The following is a 19,309-nucleotide window of genomic DNA, read 5'->3' as shown; positions in this document are numbered from 1 at the left end:
GCTCCAGCGTGGGGTCCTCCACGGGCTGCAGGTGGATATCTGCTCCACCGTGGACCTCCATGTGCTGCAGGGGGACAGCCTGCCTCACCATGGTCTTCACCACGGGCTGCGGGGGAATCTCTGCTCCGGCGCCTGGAGCACCTCCTCCCCCTCCTTCTTCCCTGACCTTGGTGTCTGCAGAGTTGTTTCTCTCACGTATTCTCACTCCTCTCTCATGTATTCTCACTCCTCTCTCACGTATTCTCACTCCTTTCTCCGGCTGCAGTTGCACAGGGTGGTTTTTTCCCCTTTTTAAACACGTTATCCCAGAGGCGCTACCACCGTTGCTGCTGGGCTCGATCTGGGCGGGCGGCGGGTCCGTCTTGGAGCGGGCTGGCATTGGCTCTATCGGACATGGGGGAAGCTTCTAGCAGCTTCTCACAGAAGCCACCCCTGTAGCCCCCCCGCTGCCAAAGCCTTGCCACGCAAACGCAATACAGGGCTGCGCGAGCAGTCTTGAAGGCACTGGGAGCCTTTACATGGGAGCAGATATTCAAGGTGAGGTCACCCGTTTCTGTGCAGAGCAAGATCAGTTGTAGGAGTCAGGTCTGCATCCTTATTTAAAGGCAAGGAGTCATGGTAAACTGACTCATTGTAATTCATTGTTTTAGATCTGACAGGTATTTGAGCAGGGCAGAGAACCTTCGGAACTGTGTGTACTCAACGGTATAATTTCACTGCTGATTAAACTTTCACCCTTTTAATGCCCTAAAAAACACCCATTAGCTCTGACGAAATACGCGACTCCAACATTCGCGTTCAGTCTCAGCTGGCATTCACACTTCCCCGTGAAAGTGCTTCTGTAATTGGCTTGTGGACTTCAAACAACAAAAGCAGAGAGTATTTGTTCACAGCTCCCTTTGTCCTGTTCTCTTTTAATCCCTTCACGTTTATTCAAATGCGTGTTGGTTTTTTTCTGAGCAGTTATTAATAGGATTTGGTGATCTTTTTTTAACCAACAGTTTTGTTTAGTGCAATGTTCTTTCACGTGCTCCTTTTTATATAGCATGGTGTACTCGTTCATCCTGCGATCTTTGTTTTGTTTTGGAGAAGAAAAAATGGTATTGTTTCTACGAGTGGTGGAAGTATCTGGATTTAAAGGTTGATCCTGTACCAGAGGGAGCTGAACCAAGTCCTTATTTCTGCTTCTGCAGCGTTCACTGGAAGGGTGTTTTCGGTGTGGCCCCAAAGGACTCCATTCTGGTGTCCGTCGTTTTAACTGTTAACTGTGACATTGGCACTTGGGCATATAAAAGGTGGGGAGGGCACCAAGCTGGGAGGGCTTCAGGGAACGGGGTCAGAACTCAAAATGGAGAAGTTGCCTTGATTCAAGACAGTGAAACTTAGTAAAAAGCCAGTAAAAAGTGTGTGCTTAGGGAGGAGAACGCCCAAATACAGAGCACGGATTACGGGACGGGCGTATAGCAGAAGCGATAGAGGGGACTGCAAGCTACAAATGAAAGAAGAGTTGACAGTATGGCGAAAAGGTGAGTCTCAGGGAGGTGTTAGCTGGACTGTGAGAGAACTGTGGGAAAAGGTTATTTCTTGTGTTCTGCCTGGTGCGGATGGTGTCTCGGCTGGAGTACCGCTGCAGTTCTGGGCAGCGCATCTTAAAATTACGTAGGTTTCATTTAGGTTTCCATAACGGGGTCCTGTTGTGGGTTAACCCGGTATACAGTTAAGCCCCACAGGCCACCCGGTGCTCGCTCACTCCCCCCCGGTGGGATGGGGAAGAGAATGGGAAGGGTAAAAGTGAGAAAACTCGTGGGTATCGCGCCATTCAGCAATAGCTAAGACGTTCCTGTGTTATCAACACCGTTTTAGTCACAAATCCAAAACATAGCACCATGCGAGCTACTCTGAAGGAAAATTAACTCTACCCCTGCCAAAACCAGTACAAGTCCATACGGAAAACCTAAAGGAATCGCGTTTTTCAGTCTAGAAATGAATATTTTGATGGGGATGTAGTCCGGCACGCTGCTCAGGGACATACTGCGTAGACTGAAAGCCTGTTTCCATTTGACCACCGGGAGAAGAACAAAGTCAAATCATCTTACAGACAGTATTGGGAATATCTGTCTGGCTGCTGAGATGGTAAAAGAGGGGGAGAGGCTGTCTTGCAGTGTAAAAACCTCCAACAGAAGAGAATCTTCGAGTAATCTCCTGTGCTGTGAGGCTTATCAGACATCGTCTGGATTTACCTGATCCTGCCATAAAAGTATAGGTAGCAAGACCTGCTAGTTCTATGGTCTTTTACGATTTTATTATTATTTGGTTGGAATAACTTTTAACAGTTACTTTTGAAAGTTGCTATTTGTTAGTTAGTCGTGAGATTCTTTTTCAAGCTCTGACTCGAGTAATCTCCTGTGCTGTGAGGCTTATCAGACATCGTCTGGATTTACCTGATCCTGCCATAAAAGTATAGGTAGCAAGACCTGCTAGTTCTATGGTCTTTTACGATTTTATTATTATTTGGTTGGAATAACTTTTAACAGTTACTTTTGAAAGTTGCTATTTGTTAGTTAGTCGTGAGATTCTTTTTCTTAAGCTCTGACAAAGCTGGGGGGGGGATCTAAAACAATGCGTAGTTCTGCCACGCTGAATGCAACGACAGAAGTTGTATTTTCAAGCACCGGGTTGGATTCTGGTCAGCCCAGAATGGCTCTGTACTGTACCCAGCATACGCGAGAGAAAGTTTCATTCAGTATTGGTCGCTCACTGCGTGATGACAAGTCACGTTTGGGTCGTTCTGTTTTTTTTTTCCCCTGCAGAGCCGTGTCAGATTGAAGTGCGGTTGCTGCTGGCCTACAATTCCAACAGGAGCAAGGCATCTGCTAAAATTCCTAAATCTACCTGGAGCGAGAGCTTGGAGGCTCTCCCGCAATCTGAAAACAGCATAGAGGGGACCATACCCTTCAGCAAACCCGTCAAAGTTTATATAATGCCCAAACCTGCCAGACGGTGAAGTCTGACGCCAAAAGAAATACATTTATGGGATTGTTGGGTTACCTGAAAACAACATGCTGTGTTCCAAGGTAGTGAACCAAACCAAAACAGACTTACACCAGTCAACCATAGAAATAAAGCTGCCGAAGAACGATTGGTCTCCTCTGTTAAGAAGCAGATAGACCGATGCAGGAGTTATTCAGCTAGTTAAGGGTAGTTTCAAGAAAATGCAGGTGTTTCTATATTGAATCAACAAAATCAAGACAGTTCTCAGCATTCCAGTAGTATTTCATTGGGCTGTATCTTCAGTTTTCACTTGCCAAAAGTTTCTCTCCAAGGCCTCTAGGTTTTCTGCTATGTATTTACTATGTAAATGCTTAGGCACATAAATCAATGTTATTTTTACTGTACTCTGAAATGAAAGCTAAGGAGTTTGAGGTTTGTTGTTTTGTTAGGTTTTTTTTTTAAATGTCTAAAACTTGTATTTGTGCATTGGTACCTAAATTCTTAGTAAAGAAAAAAATAAAATCTAAAGTCCTGCTGTTCTTGTGTGGGAACTGCGTCTCAAAGTGCAACTGCCAATTGCCGTAGGCTCAATCCTGAGCTATTTTACATCCCGTACTGAAGCTAGTACAGTTTTGGGGAGGGCACAGGTTGTCCACGTTGTGGTGCGGGGGGAGGAGGAACCCGTTGGTGCAAGCAGCAGAAACTTCAGTTAGCAGGACATGGGGTTTAGCTGAGTTACAGCAACAAAACAGTATGTTTTGTAATCCAAGTCTCTTGCACATTTGTACGCCTCTAGGAACAATGCGATTAAATACCACGGGTTGAAAAATTACTAACTCCATCCCACTAAGTTTTACAGACTCCGTTTCTGCGTGGTGATCTTGGCCTGAACCAATCTTGCCGAGATGAGAAAATTGTTTAGTTTTTCAATTCAGCAGCAGTTTTGGCAGTCGAAGTCTCTCTGGTCGGCTGAAGTAGCGGAACATGCTCTCAGTTAAGCAGCAGTCAGGCAGCTTGTCCGTGTTCCCCGAAGCGGGTGAGCTGGGAGTGCCGAGGGACAGGCACTTCCTTCTGGCATTCCTGTCGGGAAGCGTGTCTGCGCGTCGCTCCCGTGTGCAAGGCTTCAGCGGACTGAGGAATCTCCAATGATTTGTAGCAATCCCCTGGTAGGATTTTCTCAGAGCACTTAATGTGTGAAACTCTGTAGCGTGGCAACCAAACGTTACCTGTGTTCGTCAATCAATTGCTAAAAAAAGTAAACAAAGCAGTGAAGAAATACTTTCCAGTTGTACAGAGATCAGTGTAAATAATAACCCCTTATGTCCTTTCCTACAATAAAATTGGAAAACTCGCGCAGATCTGTTTCCTCTTTATTATATGAGTGAACATGCAGGCCTGCGTGGTCTGGGCTAAGAAGGGATTACTGCAAGTTTTTTGTTTTAATTTTTTAGGACTGACATGTTGGGGCCCAAAGACTCATAACCCTAAAACTATTCAGCTGCTTTAGGTATTCTTGAATTAAATATCCTTTCTTACTGCTACTGCGCTTACAAACTGGTTTTTGGTATTTCACCTTTAGGGCACTGCTTTGAAAACCTCCTGCGCGTGTAACAGCTGCGTTGTTACCGTCTGACTTCTCTTCGGCATCCTCGGTTCAGTTCCCAGGGGACAGGGGTTGATGTACATCTCTCATTATGAAGCTGCGACCGGGCAGACACTTGAGGAGTTGAGCTAGCCCATTACACTTTTTTTTTTTTCCCCTCCTCTCTTAATTTTGCACTTCACCAGTACTTCTGCAGTTTGTCATCCCAGTAAAGGCTTCCGATTTAAATGGTGTCCGCGTGCTCCAGACCACGACTGATGCTTTGGGAGGCAGAGCAGAGACGGGGCCCGAGGGAACGCCTGTTCAGCCCTGAAGGCCGCCCTTCGCTGTCAGCGCGGCGCAATATTGATGGGCAGCACAGCGAAGCTTTCGTGCTCCTCCCGGGCCTGCAGATAAACCCCCCAGGTCCTGGTGTTACCCAGCTGTCTGGCGTAAACTCTGCCTTTCCTCAAGGTCATTTGCCTGCTCTGTGGTTATCGGTGTTTGGGCTATGATTTATCATTTGTTCCCAGGCCACAGAGGACCAAACAGCTACTCCATTCTGGATATCTTTTTTTTTTTTTCATTTTCAGTATCAAAATCTTGGCCTCTTTCTCTCTTTTTCTGAGCACTGGAACAAATTGCAACTGTTTTGCTGCCCTCATGCTGTGCTTGAGCTCCTTTTGTATGACATACTAGGCAAAGATCACTTGCCTTCTGTATTACCACCAACTGAGAATCAAATACTGAAGGGCTATAGAAAAGTTCTTCATCTGTAATTTCAGATGCCTAAAACCACTTGAAAATTTAAGACATTTCCAGTCTTCTAATGAGAGTATTCCACAGTTGGCTTCTCTTCTTGGTATCATCCTGTAGTTTTTTCTCTGATCCCTAGTTTGAATCATGGAAGAAATCCTAGGTTCTCCTTTTCTTCTTAGGTTTCATCTATTCAAGCAGATGACTAACTCATCATCATTTTAGCTGAACTGAAAAAAAAGTGTTCTGTAACACTGATGATCTTAAAATTCATTGTCAAATGCTGTTTCCTTAATACTGTACTCTTTCCAAGATTCCTTTGATTTCCCTGCTGTGCAGGTAAGCAGAGTAGTAAACATAGAATCATGAAGTGGTTTGGGTTGGAAGGGACCTCTAAAGCTCATCTAGTCCAACCCCCCTGCCGTGGGCAGGGACATCTTCAACTAGATCAGGTTGCTCAGAGCCCCGTCCAGCCTGACCTGGAATGTTTCCAGGGATGGGGCATCCACCACCTCTCTGGGCAACCTGGGCCAGCGTCTCACCACCCTCAGCGTAAAACATTTCTTCCTCATATTTAGTCTGAATCTGCCCTCCTTTAGTTTAAAAGTCATTCCCCCTTGTCCTGTCGCTACAGGCCCTGATAAAACATCCCTTATAAACACATGATGTTGTAGCAGGTCTTTCTGTACAGTTCACTGCCACTCTCTTGCGGCTATTCTCTACCCTCTCCCTTACTACTGAATATGTATTTGCTTTTGTGGGTTTTTTTTTTTGGTTGTGGTTTGTTTTTGTTTTGTTTTGTTTTAAACTGCTTACCTTGATCTCCAATTTATTTTAGCTTACTTTCTCTTTTAAGTGCATTTTCACACCATGTTCCAACACACAGGAAATCTGAAAGGAAATTTGTATCAGAGGTAAGTATTCCAAGATTTTGTTGTAGTTGTTTAAATCTAGATGTTGACTTTTTCCTCCCACCCCCCAGGTTTGAGACATTTAGGCTTTTCTGCTCTCCAAAATACTGGAGTTCATGCTCTCCATGGAACTCCAGGACTTTGTGTCATCTCAGAAGCATCTCTACCCGTTCACCAGTTGTCCTTTAATTTTGGCTAAAAGTGTGGGATTTCTGCACCGCAATAGCCTAAAAGATTGATCTTAGAATGAAAAGAAAACCAAAAAACTCATGCACAAAGATAATTTGCATCCTTCATCTCTGTTGAAGAGGGAACAGAGGCCTTCAGATCACAGTCACCCAAGTAGGGGGAGGTTCTGTTCTCGCAGATGTTTGCAAGCGTAGGACCATGGTGCCAGCACCGAGCTGCAGGGAGACCGAGCAATCTAGAAGCAAGGACAAATAATTTGCTCAAAATTCATTGTTCAAACACCCCCCACCTCCGCATTTTACCTCCTCGTTAGATGTAAGGGAAGAAAGCGGGTCAAGAATCTGGCAGAGAGAAGAAAAGGCTGAACTCACATGAAAGGGGCGTAGCTTGGTGGTTTGAAAAATGTGTTGTCGTGTTGACCGTTAACTCTTCAGATTTAATTATACATGGCATCTGTGTGCGGGGGAAGCCTAGCTCTGAATGCTGTTAATGTGAAATTCATAATCAGATTGCTCAAGTCCATTGAAATTCATGAGGCCAATTCTTAGAACTCCGAAAGTAAGTAATGCAATTATCAAGTCAAGAACGCTTAAAACACTGCGTAAATGTATTTGGAACAAAGTTGAAGATTATGAGATATTAACTCAAACCTGCTGTGGCTTTCACATATCTTATTCTAAAAAGTACAGAAAAACTAAGTGGGCGGGTAGAGTCACTGCAAAAAGTACAAAGAAGGTTCTTCGGGAGACGAAAGAACGGGGCACGCATTTAAATCAGGACCATATGACATCATCTTGGGTTCCAGCTCACGGAGATGGGTTTCCTCTGGATTCCTGTCTCGCTTGTCTGAGTTCTCAAATCTTTTGACCCAGTCAGAGGCACAATCATTATTTTCATCTTATTTCACGTGCGTCTTCCAGTTTATTCTTAGTAGCAGGCTCTAGGAATGCGGGAGCAGGCTGCCTTTTTACTTGACAAGTTGCGAATGCAGTATTAGTGGGACTTCAAAATAAAGTTTGAAGGCTCGTAGATGCTAGGCTTCGCACAAATGCTGCCTGATGCCCCTTGAAAATGCTGGGCGCGTTGCGTTCGGTGTGCCTGTAAGCCTTTTTACGGCCCGCTCCTCCTGGCTGCCAGCTCCCGCGTGCTGCTTGACAAAGATAAGGGCTGGGGACCGACCCGCTCGGCGGCGGAGCAGCTGGGGTGGAATCTTCCTGGCACCCAGCCCAGCCGCGGCTCTGCCTTAGCGAGAGCGTCAGGGTGGGAGTTCACTGCCTACTGGGAGATCGGTTTCCTGGTGGGAGGCAGAGAAGCGGCGTACGCGAGAAAGCCGGCCCCATAAAAGTGCATTCCCACGACTTGGGCGATGAGCCCGTCATTTTAAGAAATTATTTACGGCTCTAGCTGAAAGCGGCGATTTAATAAAGATACCGTTTTGAGCTCTGTTTGGATTTTTCGCTGAATCGGTCCTAGCTGTTTCCACCATGTAGCAAAGCAATTTCAGGCACCGAGAAGGAAATTGGGCTTTCAGTGACTGGAGCAGCCCAAGTGGAGCAGATGCTTTTGTGGGAGCTGACAAAGCTGACGCAGGAAGCTGTGACGAGAGCAGTAATAGAAGATACAGATGGAAAAGACTTGCAGCAGATTATCGCCTTGCTGACACCGAAATTTTGTACCGACGGTAGCAAACCGTAGCAGTTTACCTTTAAAAAGGGAAATCCGTTTCTTTGCACGCTGCAGCTCCCCGTTTTAGAAGTGGAATGTTCTGTATCCTACCGGTTGCCGAATGAAAGGAACAATTAAGAGGCTGCAGCACAAAGCCGGGCAGGGCGCACCTCTGAAAGTCACCTGGCAGCGCTAAACGGGCCGTGCTCCTCTCATGCGTTGGGGGAGGACAAAACAGGTAGCACCAGTGTGAGGAGCCCACGGTATTTTTCTCAAATGCAGGACCTGGACCGAGCGGTTTTGTTGAATGTGGCTTCATCATTAATATGCCACATCATTAATACAAAAATATAAAAATAAAAAAAGGAAAAAAACCCCTGGAGGTGAAAGATTAGGTGTTTGCTCAACTTCTCCTAACAGTGTAACACGCATACTGCAGTACTTAAAAAACTGGAATTGTCCTCTCAGTAAAAGCCTTACAAAGCCTCTTCCTATTTAAGGCTGCCTTGAGGCCCAAAAGCTCATGAAATAATGCAAATACGTGACTGCGATCAAGAGAGTCGAACCACCTCCGCTATAAGATAACAACATTTAGTGCAAAAAGTCTTCACGCCCTGCGGACCGGTAGGAACTGGTTCTACTGGCGTTCCCTTGGGATGCCTACGGTCTTCCGGGTCAGTGGTTCACCTTCTACTTCACACCGTGCGAGTTATTCAGAACAATGTCATGGCAGTTACGACGAGCATTATACCGGCTGCTGTGTCAGAGAACGCAGACGCAGCTGGAAAGGCAGTTCTTGCCCGTTTAGAGAAGATGTTGCCTCAAATATAGCTACACTAATAGAAAATATTGCTGTAATCAGGAGATGGCAAGATAAAACTTCCCAAGTCCTCGCTTTCCCTTTGCTTTTACACCACGTATTTTATCAGATGAAAGGTTTTAAAGGATTACTAGAGCAAATAAACACAAAAAGAACATAGTATTTTGCGAAGGGTTATTCTTGGGTCTTGGGAAAGTCAGCGCGTTCCCGTACCCATCTAAGCCTCTCTGCTACTACTTGGACGGCTCGAAGTGCCTCAGGGCTTATGTGTCATCTTTGTACTTTCATTAATAGACACAGACTTAATATGCACAGATCAAGAATTAGTGAGCCTGGTGGGGAAAAAAGATCTACAGCAGGTAACTTGTAACATTAATAGAAGCAATTAAGAGAACTTTTTAAATTTTCAGTGTAATAACGTGCTTGTTGGCACACCGTTTGAACCATCAGATGACGACGACCAGTAAGAATTCTCACATCCATCCCCAGCTTGCGAGCAGCACCTTGCTAGCAGCAATTTAGACTGATTTCCTAAAGATCGACATTTTATGTCGCAAACTCTAGTTTTGTGACAAATCTTTCTGACGATTTTAAGCGCGTAGGGACTTTTGAATAGATCTGTATTCCACAACTCAATCCTCACAATTCACAATTAATAGGAAAATTCTTTAAGGCCCAGATGTTATGGAAAATCCCTGTAGACATTTTTTTTTTCCTTTTTCCAGGTTCAATGTAAAATTTAAAAGTGCTAAATTATCTGATGTTCCTGAATCATCACAAAGAGATCTGCACAGCCAATATCCTGACTGAAGTCGGCAGCAGGAGGCAAAGTTGTATGTTCTGGGTTCGCTTTTTAATTTATTTCCTTTTTAACTTATTTATACAGTGGTGGTAAAGCGCTTCTTTACCGCCGCTTCGTGTCTACCACTTGATTGTACTCGTCAGCTATCTTACGGCTGCATTCCAATAGCCAATAATGGAATTTTGGGACATTTCCCAATAAAAGTATTCAAAACCTAGTATCTTAATTTAGCCAACAGCTGAAAAGTTCAGTAACCAGAATACGGACAGTCTTCAGAGGAAGATTAGGTCAATCTCAAGGATGTATGGCAATGGTTCTGTAATTAACTGATTTCATTAACAGGCTCCTTTTTGTGAGCACTCCATTTGTTTAAATCCTGAACTAATAAACTGCCCTTGCATTTTAGATGGTCAGTGCACAAATGCCTTGGCACGTAAGTCCACACTCTGTTGACTGTAATTTGATTCAGCGGAGAGGCGTGTCCGTGATTTGGCTGCGGTCAAGGAAGGCGGAATGAGCTGTAACGCTTCAGCAGGTTGAATGGAAGACTCCCCCCACTTTGACACCCTGAGCAGCCAGGGCATTGTACTCCTCCACAGCCTTCTCTGTTTGCAAGACCAACACATCAATCCCGTTTTTCTTCAGGTAGTCCACAGTAGATGGTGGAACCTCCAAAGAGAAAAGGAAATGGGAAGAGCAAGTATTAGATTCTTTTCCCCCCCTCACACTGTAAGGCTTGAAGAAAAACAGGTGCTGATGGCATTTGTTAGTAGGGGCACTTAAGTAACTGATAGTACCCAAACTGATAATATGCTCAGATATTTCTACGACTGATATATAGTTTTTTTCTCTTCAGTAAAGCTACTTTTATATACACGCCTCCCATCTCTCCTTAACACGGTTTAACAGGCAGCCCTTTCTTACGAAAGGAATAGAATTGGAGCTAAAGGTAATTAATCTAAAGAAGGTGTTACTTACCTCACTGAAAAACTAAAGAATTGCTTCTCATGAAGTGAAGCTCAGCACTTCTGAGCTTTCTGTAGCTAGTTTATCTGCTGAAATGACACCCTGCCAGCATTAGTAACAAAAACACCTAATTATCAAAGTATTTACAGCAGGCTAGAGGGTGAGTTCATAACCTATTCTAAGAGGGGGAACTTAATGACATTGTGAAAAATTCTCCTTGTTTAAATTACTCCTGTAGCAGAACGAAAGCCTGTTCACTGCTTGACATTGACACCAACAGAGAGGAGCGTACATGATGTTTCTTTCAGGAGGAGAGTGACTCCTGGCAGGAGCACAGTCATGCTAATTCAGCATCCTGAATTTTTTCCCTCTTAGGAAAGCATCATAGGTTCCCCCACACGCACACACTAATCAGAGGGGGAGGGAAAACAGCCAGTTCTAGTTTATGTTTATCACAGAACAAAAACCTACCTGCAAAGCCTCACTCATGCCACGACCAATCACCACAGTTTTAACACCCTTCCTGACGACTTCTTCAAGGTCAGCTGGTTGCACTCCTGGAGAATGCTAAGTGTCAGGGGAAGAAAATAATAGTCTGTGTACTGACAGCGTCAACCAGGAAAGCTTCGTCTATATGTTTTGAAACTGTCCACGGAGCAGCAGGGTAAATTAGCAGTACCAAAATGTAACACAACACTCTTTTCTGCATACACACAGTAGGTAACGTTGGTAGTGAAAAAAGGCATTTTATATGCAGATGAAGGATGATAGTTAATCAATTGATGGCAATATTATCACTTTATTAAACGGTTAAAAATAAAAAGATGCATTACACCTTTCTAAAACATTTATATCTAACAACTAGCATTTTATAAATATTAAAAGTTAAAGTGAAATCAATAAATTGCAACCTATCGCCCTTTGTTTTCAAATGAACAAAACCTTTTTGTAATAAAGATTGTGGCAAGACGAAGTTCACTCTAATTACAAAGAGTCACTTTATTAAACGGTTAAAAATAAAAAGATGCATTACACCTTTCTAAAACATTTATATCTAACAACTAGCATTTTATAAATATTAAAAGTTAAAGTGAAATCAATAAATTGCAACCTATCGCCCTTTGTTTTCAAATGAACAAAACCTTTTTGTAATAAAGATTGTGGCAAGACGAAGTTCACTCTAATTACAAAGAGCTCCTCAAATAATTAAAATGATTAAATTCTTTTCTTGTTTACTTTGCAAATCTCATTTACCAAAGAGGACTGAAACATATTGGTTAGCTTCATTTCAATTAACAGTTTCAACTTCTGCACTATTCTTAATTTTGAGAAAGGAATATTTGAAAGCAAATTCCTCAAAGAAGAAAAGAAGAGCTTTAACAGCATGTTGACTGAGTTTTTGAAGAAGTACACCCATTTACTACTAGTACGCTTTAAACATATGAATCCACAAATACGCCTGTAATGTTAATGTAAAGCACTGTGTCACACTAATTCTCCTCCTGGATTCAATTTCTGTGTATCTCTGCATGGCCAAGAGTAAGATACTGTACAACCTGTGGCCAGAGTTTGGCCCCTCAATGGTGTGCATTTTTTTTAAACCATAAATAATACTATTTGCCCCCTCCCCCCCTTTTTTTTGGTAGGATTCTTAAATTCTTTTAGAGGACTGAGATGAGTTTCTCACTTGAAGTAGGCAACACCGTGGTGGACTCCTGGAGAATGTTATTTTTATGGAGATGCCCATATATCTTTATCCCCTATACTTCCAGAAAATACTACATTCTTCCAATGAATTAAGGTCAAAGCACCAGCTTAACAACTGGTTTCTGTTGTTCCATTGTTAGTGAGCTTTACTCTTTGATGTCCTTGGGTCCTCTGCTATTCTTTTTCCCCTGCCCAAGTCGTCAGCAGCTGATGCTGCAGCCTCTCACAAGGTGTCAGAGGAGTTCTCTTCTCAGCCCTGTCAATGCAGAACAGAGCAAGCAAGACTTTTCAAGCTGAAACGAGCACATGAGCTCCTGAAGTTACAGGTGAGGGAGACCTTCCATGGTAGAGTGCCGCTTTCAATGAGTGGATTAAATTTATCCCACCAGAAAGTCTTTAGCCTGGCTGGTATCTGGAATTTCAGCAACAGAGATTGTCCACCTTTACGGTTCTCCAAATTGTGTTCCCCTTAGTCCATTTACATTTGATATCCACACCTGGAATGCGGAGGTCACTTCAGCAGGCAGAGCTTCCTCAGACCGAATCACTGCAAGTACATGTTTATGACAGAACAGGTAATGCTTTGCCTTTGGGGATTTTAAAGCAGACTCAAAACTTAGACAAAAAGAACTGGTACGGTTTACTGCAATTACAATAATTAGATCGCTGGGGAAGGTTTGCTGTCATACGATAAGTACTCCTGAGACATTAAAGCCATGGAATAAAAGGATTTTCTTCGGTTACACAAGACATGCTGATGCGGGGGCTTCCACATGTTTCACAGGAAACTAGTGTCATTAAAGGAAACATGTAACACAACGGAATCACTGTATCATTGCTGATTTGACAGCTGGAGGGAAAGAGAAAGGGCAGCGGAATTTCTTGCCTGTTTTGTGCTCCGGTCTTCCTTTCAGGATTCCTACTTCTCTTCTCCCGTTAGCAGATGGCACTGAAATCCAGCCAGCCAGGGAGGCTGCCTTTCATCCCCAAGGGTTAAGGCCATAAGAACTATTAGTACTTAGTTACAGAACCTTGCAGAGCCAGTTATACAATTTTCCCGATGAAAGAATTACGTACTAGAGAGCAGTCTGATAGCAGAGAAGGAAAGGAAGCAATTTATTTCCAACTAGAGTGTGGGACATGACCAGCGCTGCTTGTTTCCCAAACTTCAGCTCCACCTACCCCCAGGAAAAACATGCTCAAAGAAAGCAGACACACTGTAGTCCACCATGAGGAAACGCACAGAAAATGCATCTGGTGAATCCTGCTGTTTCCAGTGCTGATGGGATTAACTTTTTTATAGTTCTTCTAGAGTTGGAGATGCAGTCTAGAAAAGCTTAGTTCTATTCTCACATTTGTCGCTTGCTATTCATTTTTAAACCAAATCACCTAACTCCTCATAGCTGCAAGGGGGATAGAACCGACCTAAAGCAGGAGCTTTACAAGTAACCTATAGAATAAGGCAAAAGATAAATAGGTATTTTTTTACTTCCTGAGGATATAAAAAGGATGCCAGAAAACCTACCTCTCCAAATAACCCAACCTTTTTCTTTTTTCCCCCCTCTGATTTTAATTTAACATAGACTCGTTTTTCTTGTTTCAGTTGGAGGACTCCTCTAAGCACTTTTATGGACTTAAAGCTTTTATCTGTCACCTGAAGATATCCCTTGTTAGAAACTTTAAAAGGAAAGCACAGCCTCCTAAATGCTAGTGGGTGGTTATAACGTGAAACCAAAGTTTTCAAGTGGTCGGAATGAATATCAAAATGTGATTGAGCTGGGAACTAGTTGGGAACTTTTCAGCTACTGTATCTGTTCTGCTTCTCCCATCATACGTGCGTATAAACCAGGAAAACAGTACTGTCAGACAAACCAAAAGCGACTCTCACCGCACAACCCCCCCCCCCCCCCCACCCCCCCCCCCCCAAACAGCCAGCGAAAACTTCATTTTTTATAATCAGACCATAAATGAAATGCATTTAAAAAGGTTACATACACAGCTATCTTTCTCTCTGCAAGGTACGGGTATCTTTGCATAACAGCACTACCTTTCTCTTGGCGTTATATACTCTGTATAAACTGAACTCTGACAGCTTAAAAAACCTCTGTTCCCCTACGGATTATAGATGAAGTTCCAAAACAAAAGGTTCTGCCCTTCAATTGTGCCAAAATGAATTCAACAGTCCTCTGTGTGGACACAGCTGCAGGTGCTGGGTCCAAGGCCTGATCACTATGTAGTTCTTTTGTGCTTTAACTTTCACTTAGAAAGTATGGTTTGGGTTTTTTCCTAGCCAATACAGCTATTCTAGTGCAAGCCCTAATACGGGGAGAATTATCATCGAGTTCCTAATGCAACAGACATTATGCTGCTTCTAAATCTGGAACGTCAATACTATTCCATGTACTTTTATACGATTCTATTAGCATTCACAGATAAAGTTTAAAAATTGTGAGGGCAAGTACTTAGTATATGGCTACCAAGAGAAGTCATTGGGTGGTTAGCTAGACTGTGAGCTTTTCACGGAGAAACTAGTGCATATGACACTGTATCTGCATATTTTTCCTCTGAAACAAGTACAAGGGACCCCAAGGAAAAGGATGTAAACTAAACCACATGCGTTGCTGTCTTCCAAACACATAAGGTCAGTTACTGACGATTTCTTTTAACTGCCCATAAATTTTTTTCCTATCTCACTCAAGACAACTTTTGTTTACACAGCCTGAAAAGAGGTTGTTACCAGCATCTGAGCGACAATGGCGCTCTTAATCAAACGCAGAATGCCGTTTGAGAGCTCTAAGGTGTGTGAGAGCGGTCTGGTCGGGGTAGCTGTGAGGACTGGTGACAACAGTCGTTACACCCTGTCACCTGTAGGACGTTCCGTGTCTGCAGTCCTCTGACCTCTCCGCACAGTCACTTCTGAAACATACACTCCGTTCTTACCAGGGAAAGTCTAACGATTAGATGAAAGCAAAAGGCAGCCTGCTGAATTTCTGGCTGGAACTTTAACAACTCTTCTCTGGACCACTCTCAGAGTCCTGGCTGGAACTTTAACAACTCTTCTCTGGACTATTCTCAGAGTCCCGCTTAAAATGCAGGATGGATCGTAAACAGCAAACTTACATTGGTCCCAGTTTCTCGCCAATCCCAGGTTCGGCTTCCTCCCGGCCATACTTTGCAGTCCTTATACGTTGTAGAGCAGCCTTTCACCTTCATCTGACCCCAAGAAAGGGAAGCAATTTCAGGGGAAGACATCACAAAGTTGAAGCAAAGTCTGGAAAAAGGATATTTAATACATAACATCAGGCTAACATATGCAGCACGTTAATAAAAACGGAAAATTCTGTCCTTGCCCCAAGGAGCTGGGAAGGAAACGCTGTTGCAGACTTTATCCACGTGATTTTGTGACAACAGAACTGAACTGAGGATCGGCAGATTTGTTGAATTACCAGTCCTCTTGGGGATTTTGTGCAGGATTTGGGGCAAATCATTTTACATGCTAAATCTGTACAAGTATTGGGTGCTCAACTTTTAAAACTATCAACAGGGATCAGGTCCCAGAATATCCTCTCGTATCTGGGTTTTAATCTTTGCCCTAAAACCTACAATGAAGATGACAATAATTTCCTAAAATATCTGAGAGAGACACTGTTTCTTCGGCCCTCTAAACCACATTGGCATGTATCGGTTTATTAATTTAAGACAGCAAATGAGGTTAATAAAAATCCCAAACAAACCAACCCAACAGAAAAGCTGTCAACAAGACAATGGCACTGCCATATTGCTTCAGCAAACAAGACTTTCAGGGACCTAAAGGGGTCAAGCCTTCTTCCCCTAGTCACTCCTTACAGAGGCCAAGTCTCCCTGTGTAATGTCTCAGGACATAAGCACCCAAATAACATCTTTTCTAATGTTGACCTCAGTCTCACTGTTTCAACTTAAAACCAGCATTTCTAATCCTTTCTATTGTGGACAAGGAGAACAGCTTAATCTTTTCCATCATCTTTTGTTTTCCTGAGGACTTAACTCTCAGTCTGTTTTCCCTTCTTTTAGATTAAATAAACTTCACTTCCCTTCAGTCATGTTTTCTAAATCTCTGCTTATTTTCCCCTTTTTCCCTGGCAGCCAACAACTGGCATGCCCCTTTCTTTGATGTCTGTTGCCTGAAACTAGACAGAGTGCTCCAGCTGAGGCCTTATCAGCGCTGCTACAGACCAGCCGCTTTTTGGTATTATTAACCCTAGTAATTTTTAGATCTGCTATCACGGTCACAGCTGGGCATCAGCAGGGCAGGGACTCTGCCTCAGAAAGTACCGCCTCACCGCACCATGAAAGCTCACGCCCTCTTCACAGTCCTTCATGTTACTGCAGTCTGATCGCTGGTGTGATTCTGGCACTCGATGGCAAGATAGGAATCACACAGCAATACCCTGGAAACGTGTTAGACTAGCGTGGCAGTCAACTGACGCGTCTCAAGGGTAGAGTCACCTTTCTGCCCTTCCAGTTCAGAAGGAAGATGGTCTGAAACCCGCATATTGAAGAAAGCTGGTTGTTTCTGCGGTAGAGAGAGCTCTGCTCTTCTGCCGATCCAGAAAACCTCAGTGGCAGATCCTTCCAGATACACAGTTTCTCACCCTTTGCTTTTTAAGCTCTTTCCAGAATCCAGAAAACCTCAGTGGCAGATCCTTCCAGATACACAGTTCCTCACCCTTTAATTGTTCAAATTCACCGGGAAAAAAAAAAATCAATCATAGGAACCCTGGTGGCATGAATTAAAGAAAGAGTGCTCACAAAAGAGAAATCTTTGCATTACCAGGCTTCCAGTCCTCCTGGAAGCCTCCCTTTCTGTCTTGCACGTGCTACAGCAAACCAGAGTATGGCCAGACAGGACATGCTCTTCTCGGATTGCCAGGAGCAGAGCTCAGTATCCCGCTTCAAACGTCGCATGAAGTAAAAATTGCGTTACTTTGGATTCGGCACAGGGCTGAGCCTGCCAGAGGAGCTTCTTCCACAGAATAGTGGGGCGATTCTTTTCTTTCTTGCTCCTTTGTCACGTTAGCGGCACATGTGCCCTGCCAAACAGGAAGCCCGGCAAGCAGCTACAGGGGAGCGAAACTTGCCTGGATTCGTATATTCTAGATTCTCTCATTATATATCTGCAACGCAATGGATTCAAACAAAGGTTCGTAAGACTATTTTTCCAAAAATCTGCTTGAAGGGAGATTATAGCAGAAGAAATAACCAGCAGTAGTCCCAACAGAATGAAATCACGCCTCAACCAAAGAGTAAAGGCTGAATAAACCATCCAGAACCTGGCTCTGAACAATGAAAATAATTTTTGCCTGTGCTAGTTTTGAGAGGAAGCGGCAGAATTAGACCTGGAGGTTAGACGGAGGTGAATGAACAATAAAATGATTAGGAAGATCAGATTTCCCAATCCAAATAGTATTACAAGGCTGGGACTGTGCAATCAAACAGGCACAAACTGCAAACGGGAGAGCAAGGGTTCCACATGATCTTTTCCAAACAGCACAAAAGTAAGTAAAGAGCAGAAAGGAAGAAACAAAACTTAAAAGCCATAAATGAAAATCTGTAATCGAAAACTAGTTCCCATAATACTGCCAGAGAATATCAGTAAGGTCAGGTTATTTGAATTAATAAGAATATCTTAAAATGGAGTAAGAATGAACTTTTCAACAGGAACTTTGGACATTCTTGATGCAGGGCACGGTCCAATCACCAATCAGCAAGGAGTAGGAAAATATTTCCCCAACAAATGAGCTGGTTTTTTAATTATTCACCATGACAAATGTACAGTACCAAAATATACGGTACCACTTAAGATCAAAAGAGACCATGAACTGTACGACTCACAAGTATAACCTAAAATAGCAATTTCTGTATATCGCAGTAGTCCAAACACAGAGACGAGGAGGAGAAATGGTTCAGGAATCTATAGGCAAAGTTATGAGAGTTTAAAAACATGGGAAACAGAGGAAGCAGAAGAGTTTACAAGGAGGCAAAATCCAAGTGTATGCAAGGAGCCTATATGGAAAGAAAGAAACAAAGCCGTGGCTAAGGATGGCAGAAGAAAAAAATAGCTGAGGATGAAACAGAAGAAACCCGAGACTGAAGTGCAGTCGGGCAAGCAGGTGGATTTTAAAATTGCCAGCACACCTGCCTTCCGTGAAGGTAAGTGTTGTTTCAGAGTGGCACCCACCAGCAACAAATAGAATAAAGAAGGTGAACGAGAGCAGCGCACCAGAGAATATTTTATTGAGACCGCAGAAGGTAAGAATGTTTCATAAAATCCAAGGCACAACCTGAGATCAAAGAGGATAAAGGTGAAAAGAGTAAATTGGCGTATGTCAAGTTTCAGGCGGAATAACTCCTCTAAGGTATGGAAAGACAACGGACGTAGCTCTCCAGCACTGCCTGGGAACAGGGTCAACGGGTGAAGGTGGGCGACTTCCCTGCGGGCGATGCAATTTCAGAAGCGATACAGCGGCTAGAAAAAGCAGTTCAGGATTTAAAAACTGACAGCAGAAAGGCAAGTAGAAAGGACAGGCTAAGTTTAAACGAACTGGGTAGGGAGGGGGCAGATGTCAGGTTTAAGAACGAAGAAAACATTTTTTTGGGAACTCGGTAACCTAGTTTTGCAGGGGAGCTGAGGAAGGCGAATTATCGGGGGAGGTCACGGAGGGCGGGGTGCTCCTAAGAGGTGAGGGGGAAGAACAGCATTTTAAAGCCAAGGCGAAAACATTTTTTTGGGAACTCGGTAACCTAGTTTTGCAGGGGAGCTGAGGAAGGCGAATTATCGGGGGAGGTCACGGAGGGCGGGGTGCTCCTAAGAGGTGAGGGGGAAGAACAGCATTTTAAAGCCAAGGCGGGGGGAAGGAAGGAGGAGAGGACAGGGAACGGAG

At 43.6% G+C, this 19,309-nt stretch overlaps 2 protein-coding genes across 3 annotated transcripts in view; one reads left to right on the top strand and one right to left on the bottom strand.

Moving 5' to 3' along the window:
* The window catches only part of INTS4 (integrator complex subunit 4), a 38,794-nt gene extending 35,266 nt beyond the window's left edge, over positions 1 to 3,528 (top strand). The window contains exon 22 of the mRNA XM_019473892.1: positions 2,811 to 3,528. Within this exon, the coding sequence (XP_019329437.1) occupies positions 2,811 to 3,004 (194 nt within the window). The 3' untranslated portion in view covers positions 3,005 to 3,528. The remainder of the gene's footprint in view (positions 1 to 2,810) is intronic.
* Positions 3,529 to 9,220: 5,692 nt separating this feature from the next.
* AAMDC (adipogenesis associated Mth938 domain containing) lies at positions 9,221 to 17,410 on the bottom strand. Of its 2 annotated transcripts, none has more exons than XM_009286133.2 (4): positions 17,200 to 17,410; positions 15,510 to 15,660; positions 11,154 to 11,249; positions 9,221 to 10,385 (listed from the first exon to the last, which is right to left on the bottom strand). In XM_009286133.2, exons 2-4 carry the CDS (start codon positions 15,639 to 15,641, stop codon positions 10,245 to 10,247), a joined length of 369 nt encoding a protein of 122 aa, XP_009284408.1. In that variant the 5' UTR covers positions 15,642 to 15,660; positions 17,200 to 17,410; the 3' UTR covers positions 9,221 to 10,244. The 2 variants fall into 2 exon arrangements, with proteins under 2 accessions (XP_009284408.1, XP_019329438.1); XM_019473893.1 differs by lacking the exon at positions 17,200 to 17,410 and adding an exon at positions 16,875 to 16,955.
* Between the last annotated feature and the right edge of the window lie 1,899 nt (positions 17,411 to 19,309).

This window comes from Aptenodytes forsteri, unplaced genomic scaffold (genome assembly GCF_000699145.1).
Source record: "Aptenodytes forsteri isolate BGI_AS27 unplaced genomic scaffold, ASM69914v1 Scaffold231, whole genome shotgun sequence".
In the NCBI taxonomy this organism is placed as follows: Eukaryota; Metazoa; Chordata; class Aves; order Sphenisciformes; family Spheniscidae; genus Aptenodytes; species Aptenodytes forsteri.
The sequence above is the reverse complement of the archived record's forward strand: the minus strand, read 5'-3'. Positions and strand labels throughout refer to the sequence as shown.

Coding starts and splice junctions, on each gene's coding strand:
- AAMDC (XM_009286133.2), bottom strand. CDS start 15,641: ATGTCTTCCCCTGAAATTGCTTCCCTTTCTTGGGGTCAGATGAAGGTG. Junction 11,250..15,509: donor GGCGAGAAACTGGGACCAAT/GTAAGTTTGCTG, acceptor CCTGACACTTAG/CATTCTCCAGGAGTGCAACC. Junction 10,386..11,153: donor GCATGAGTGAGGCTTTGCAG/GTAGGTTTTTGT, acceptor TTCTCTTTGGAG/GTTCCACCATCTACTGTGGA.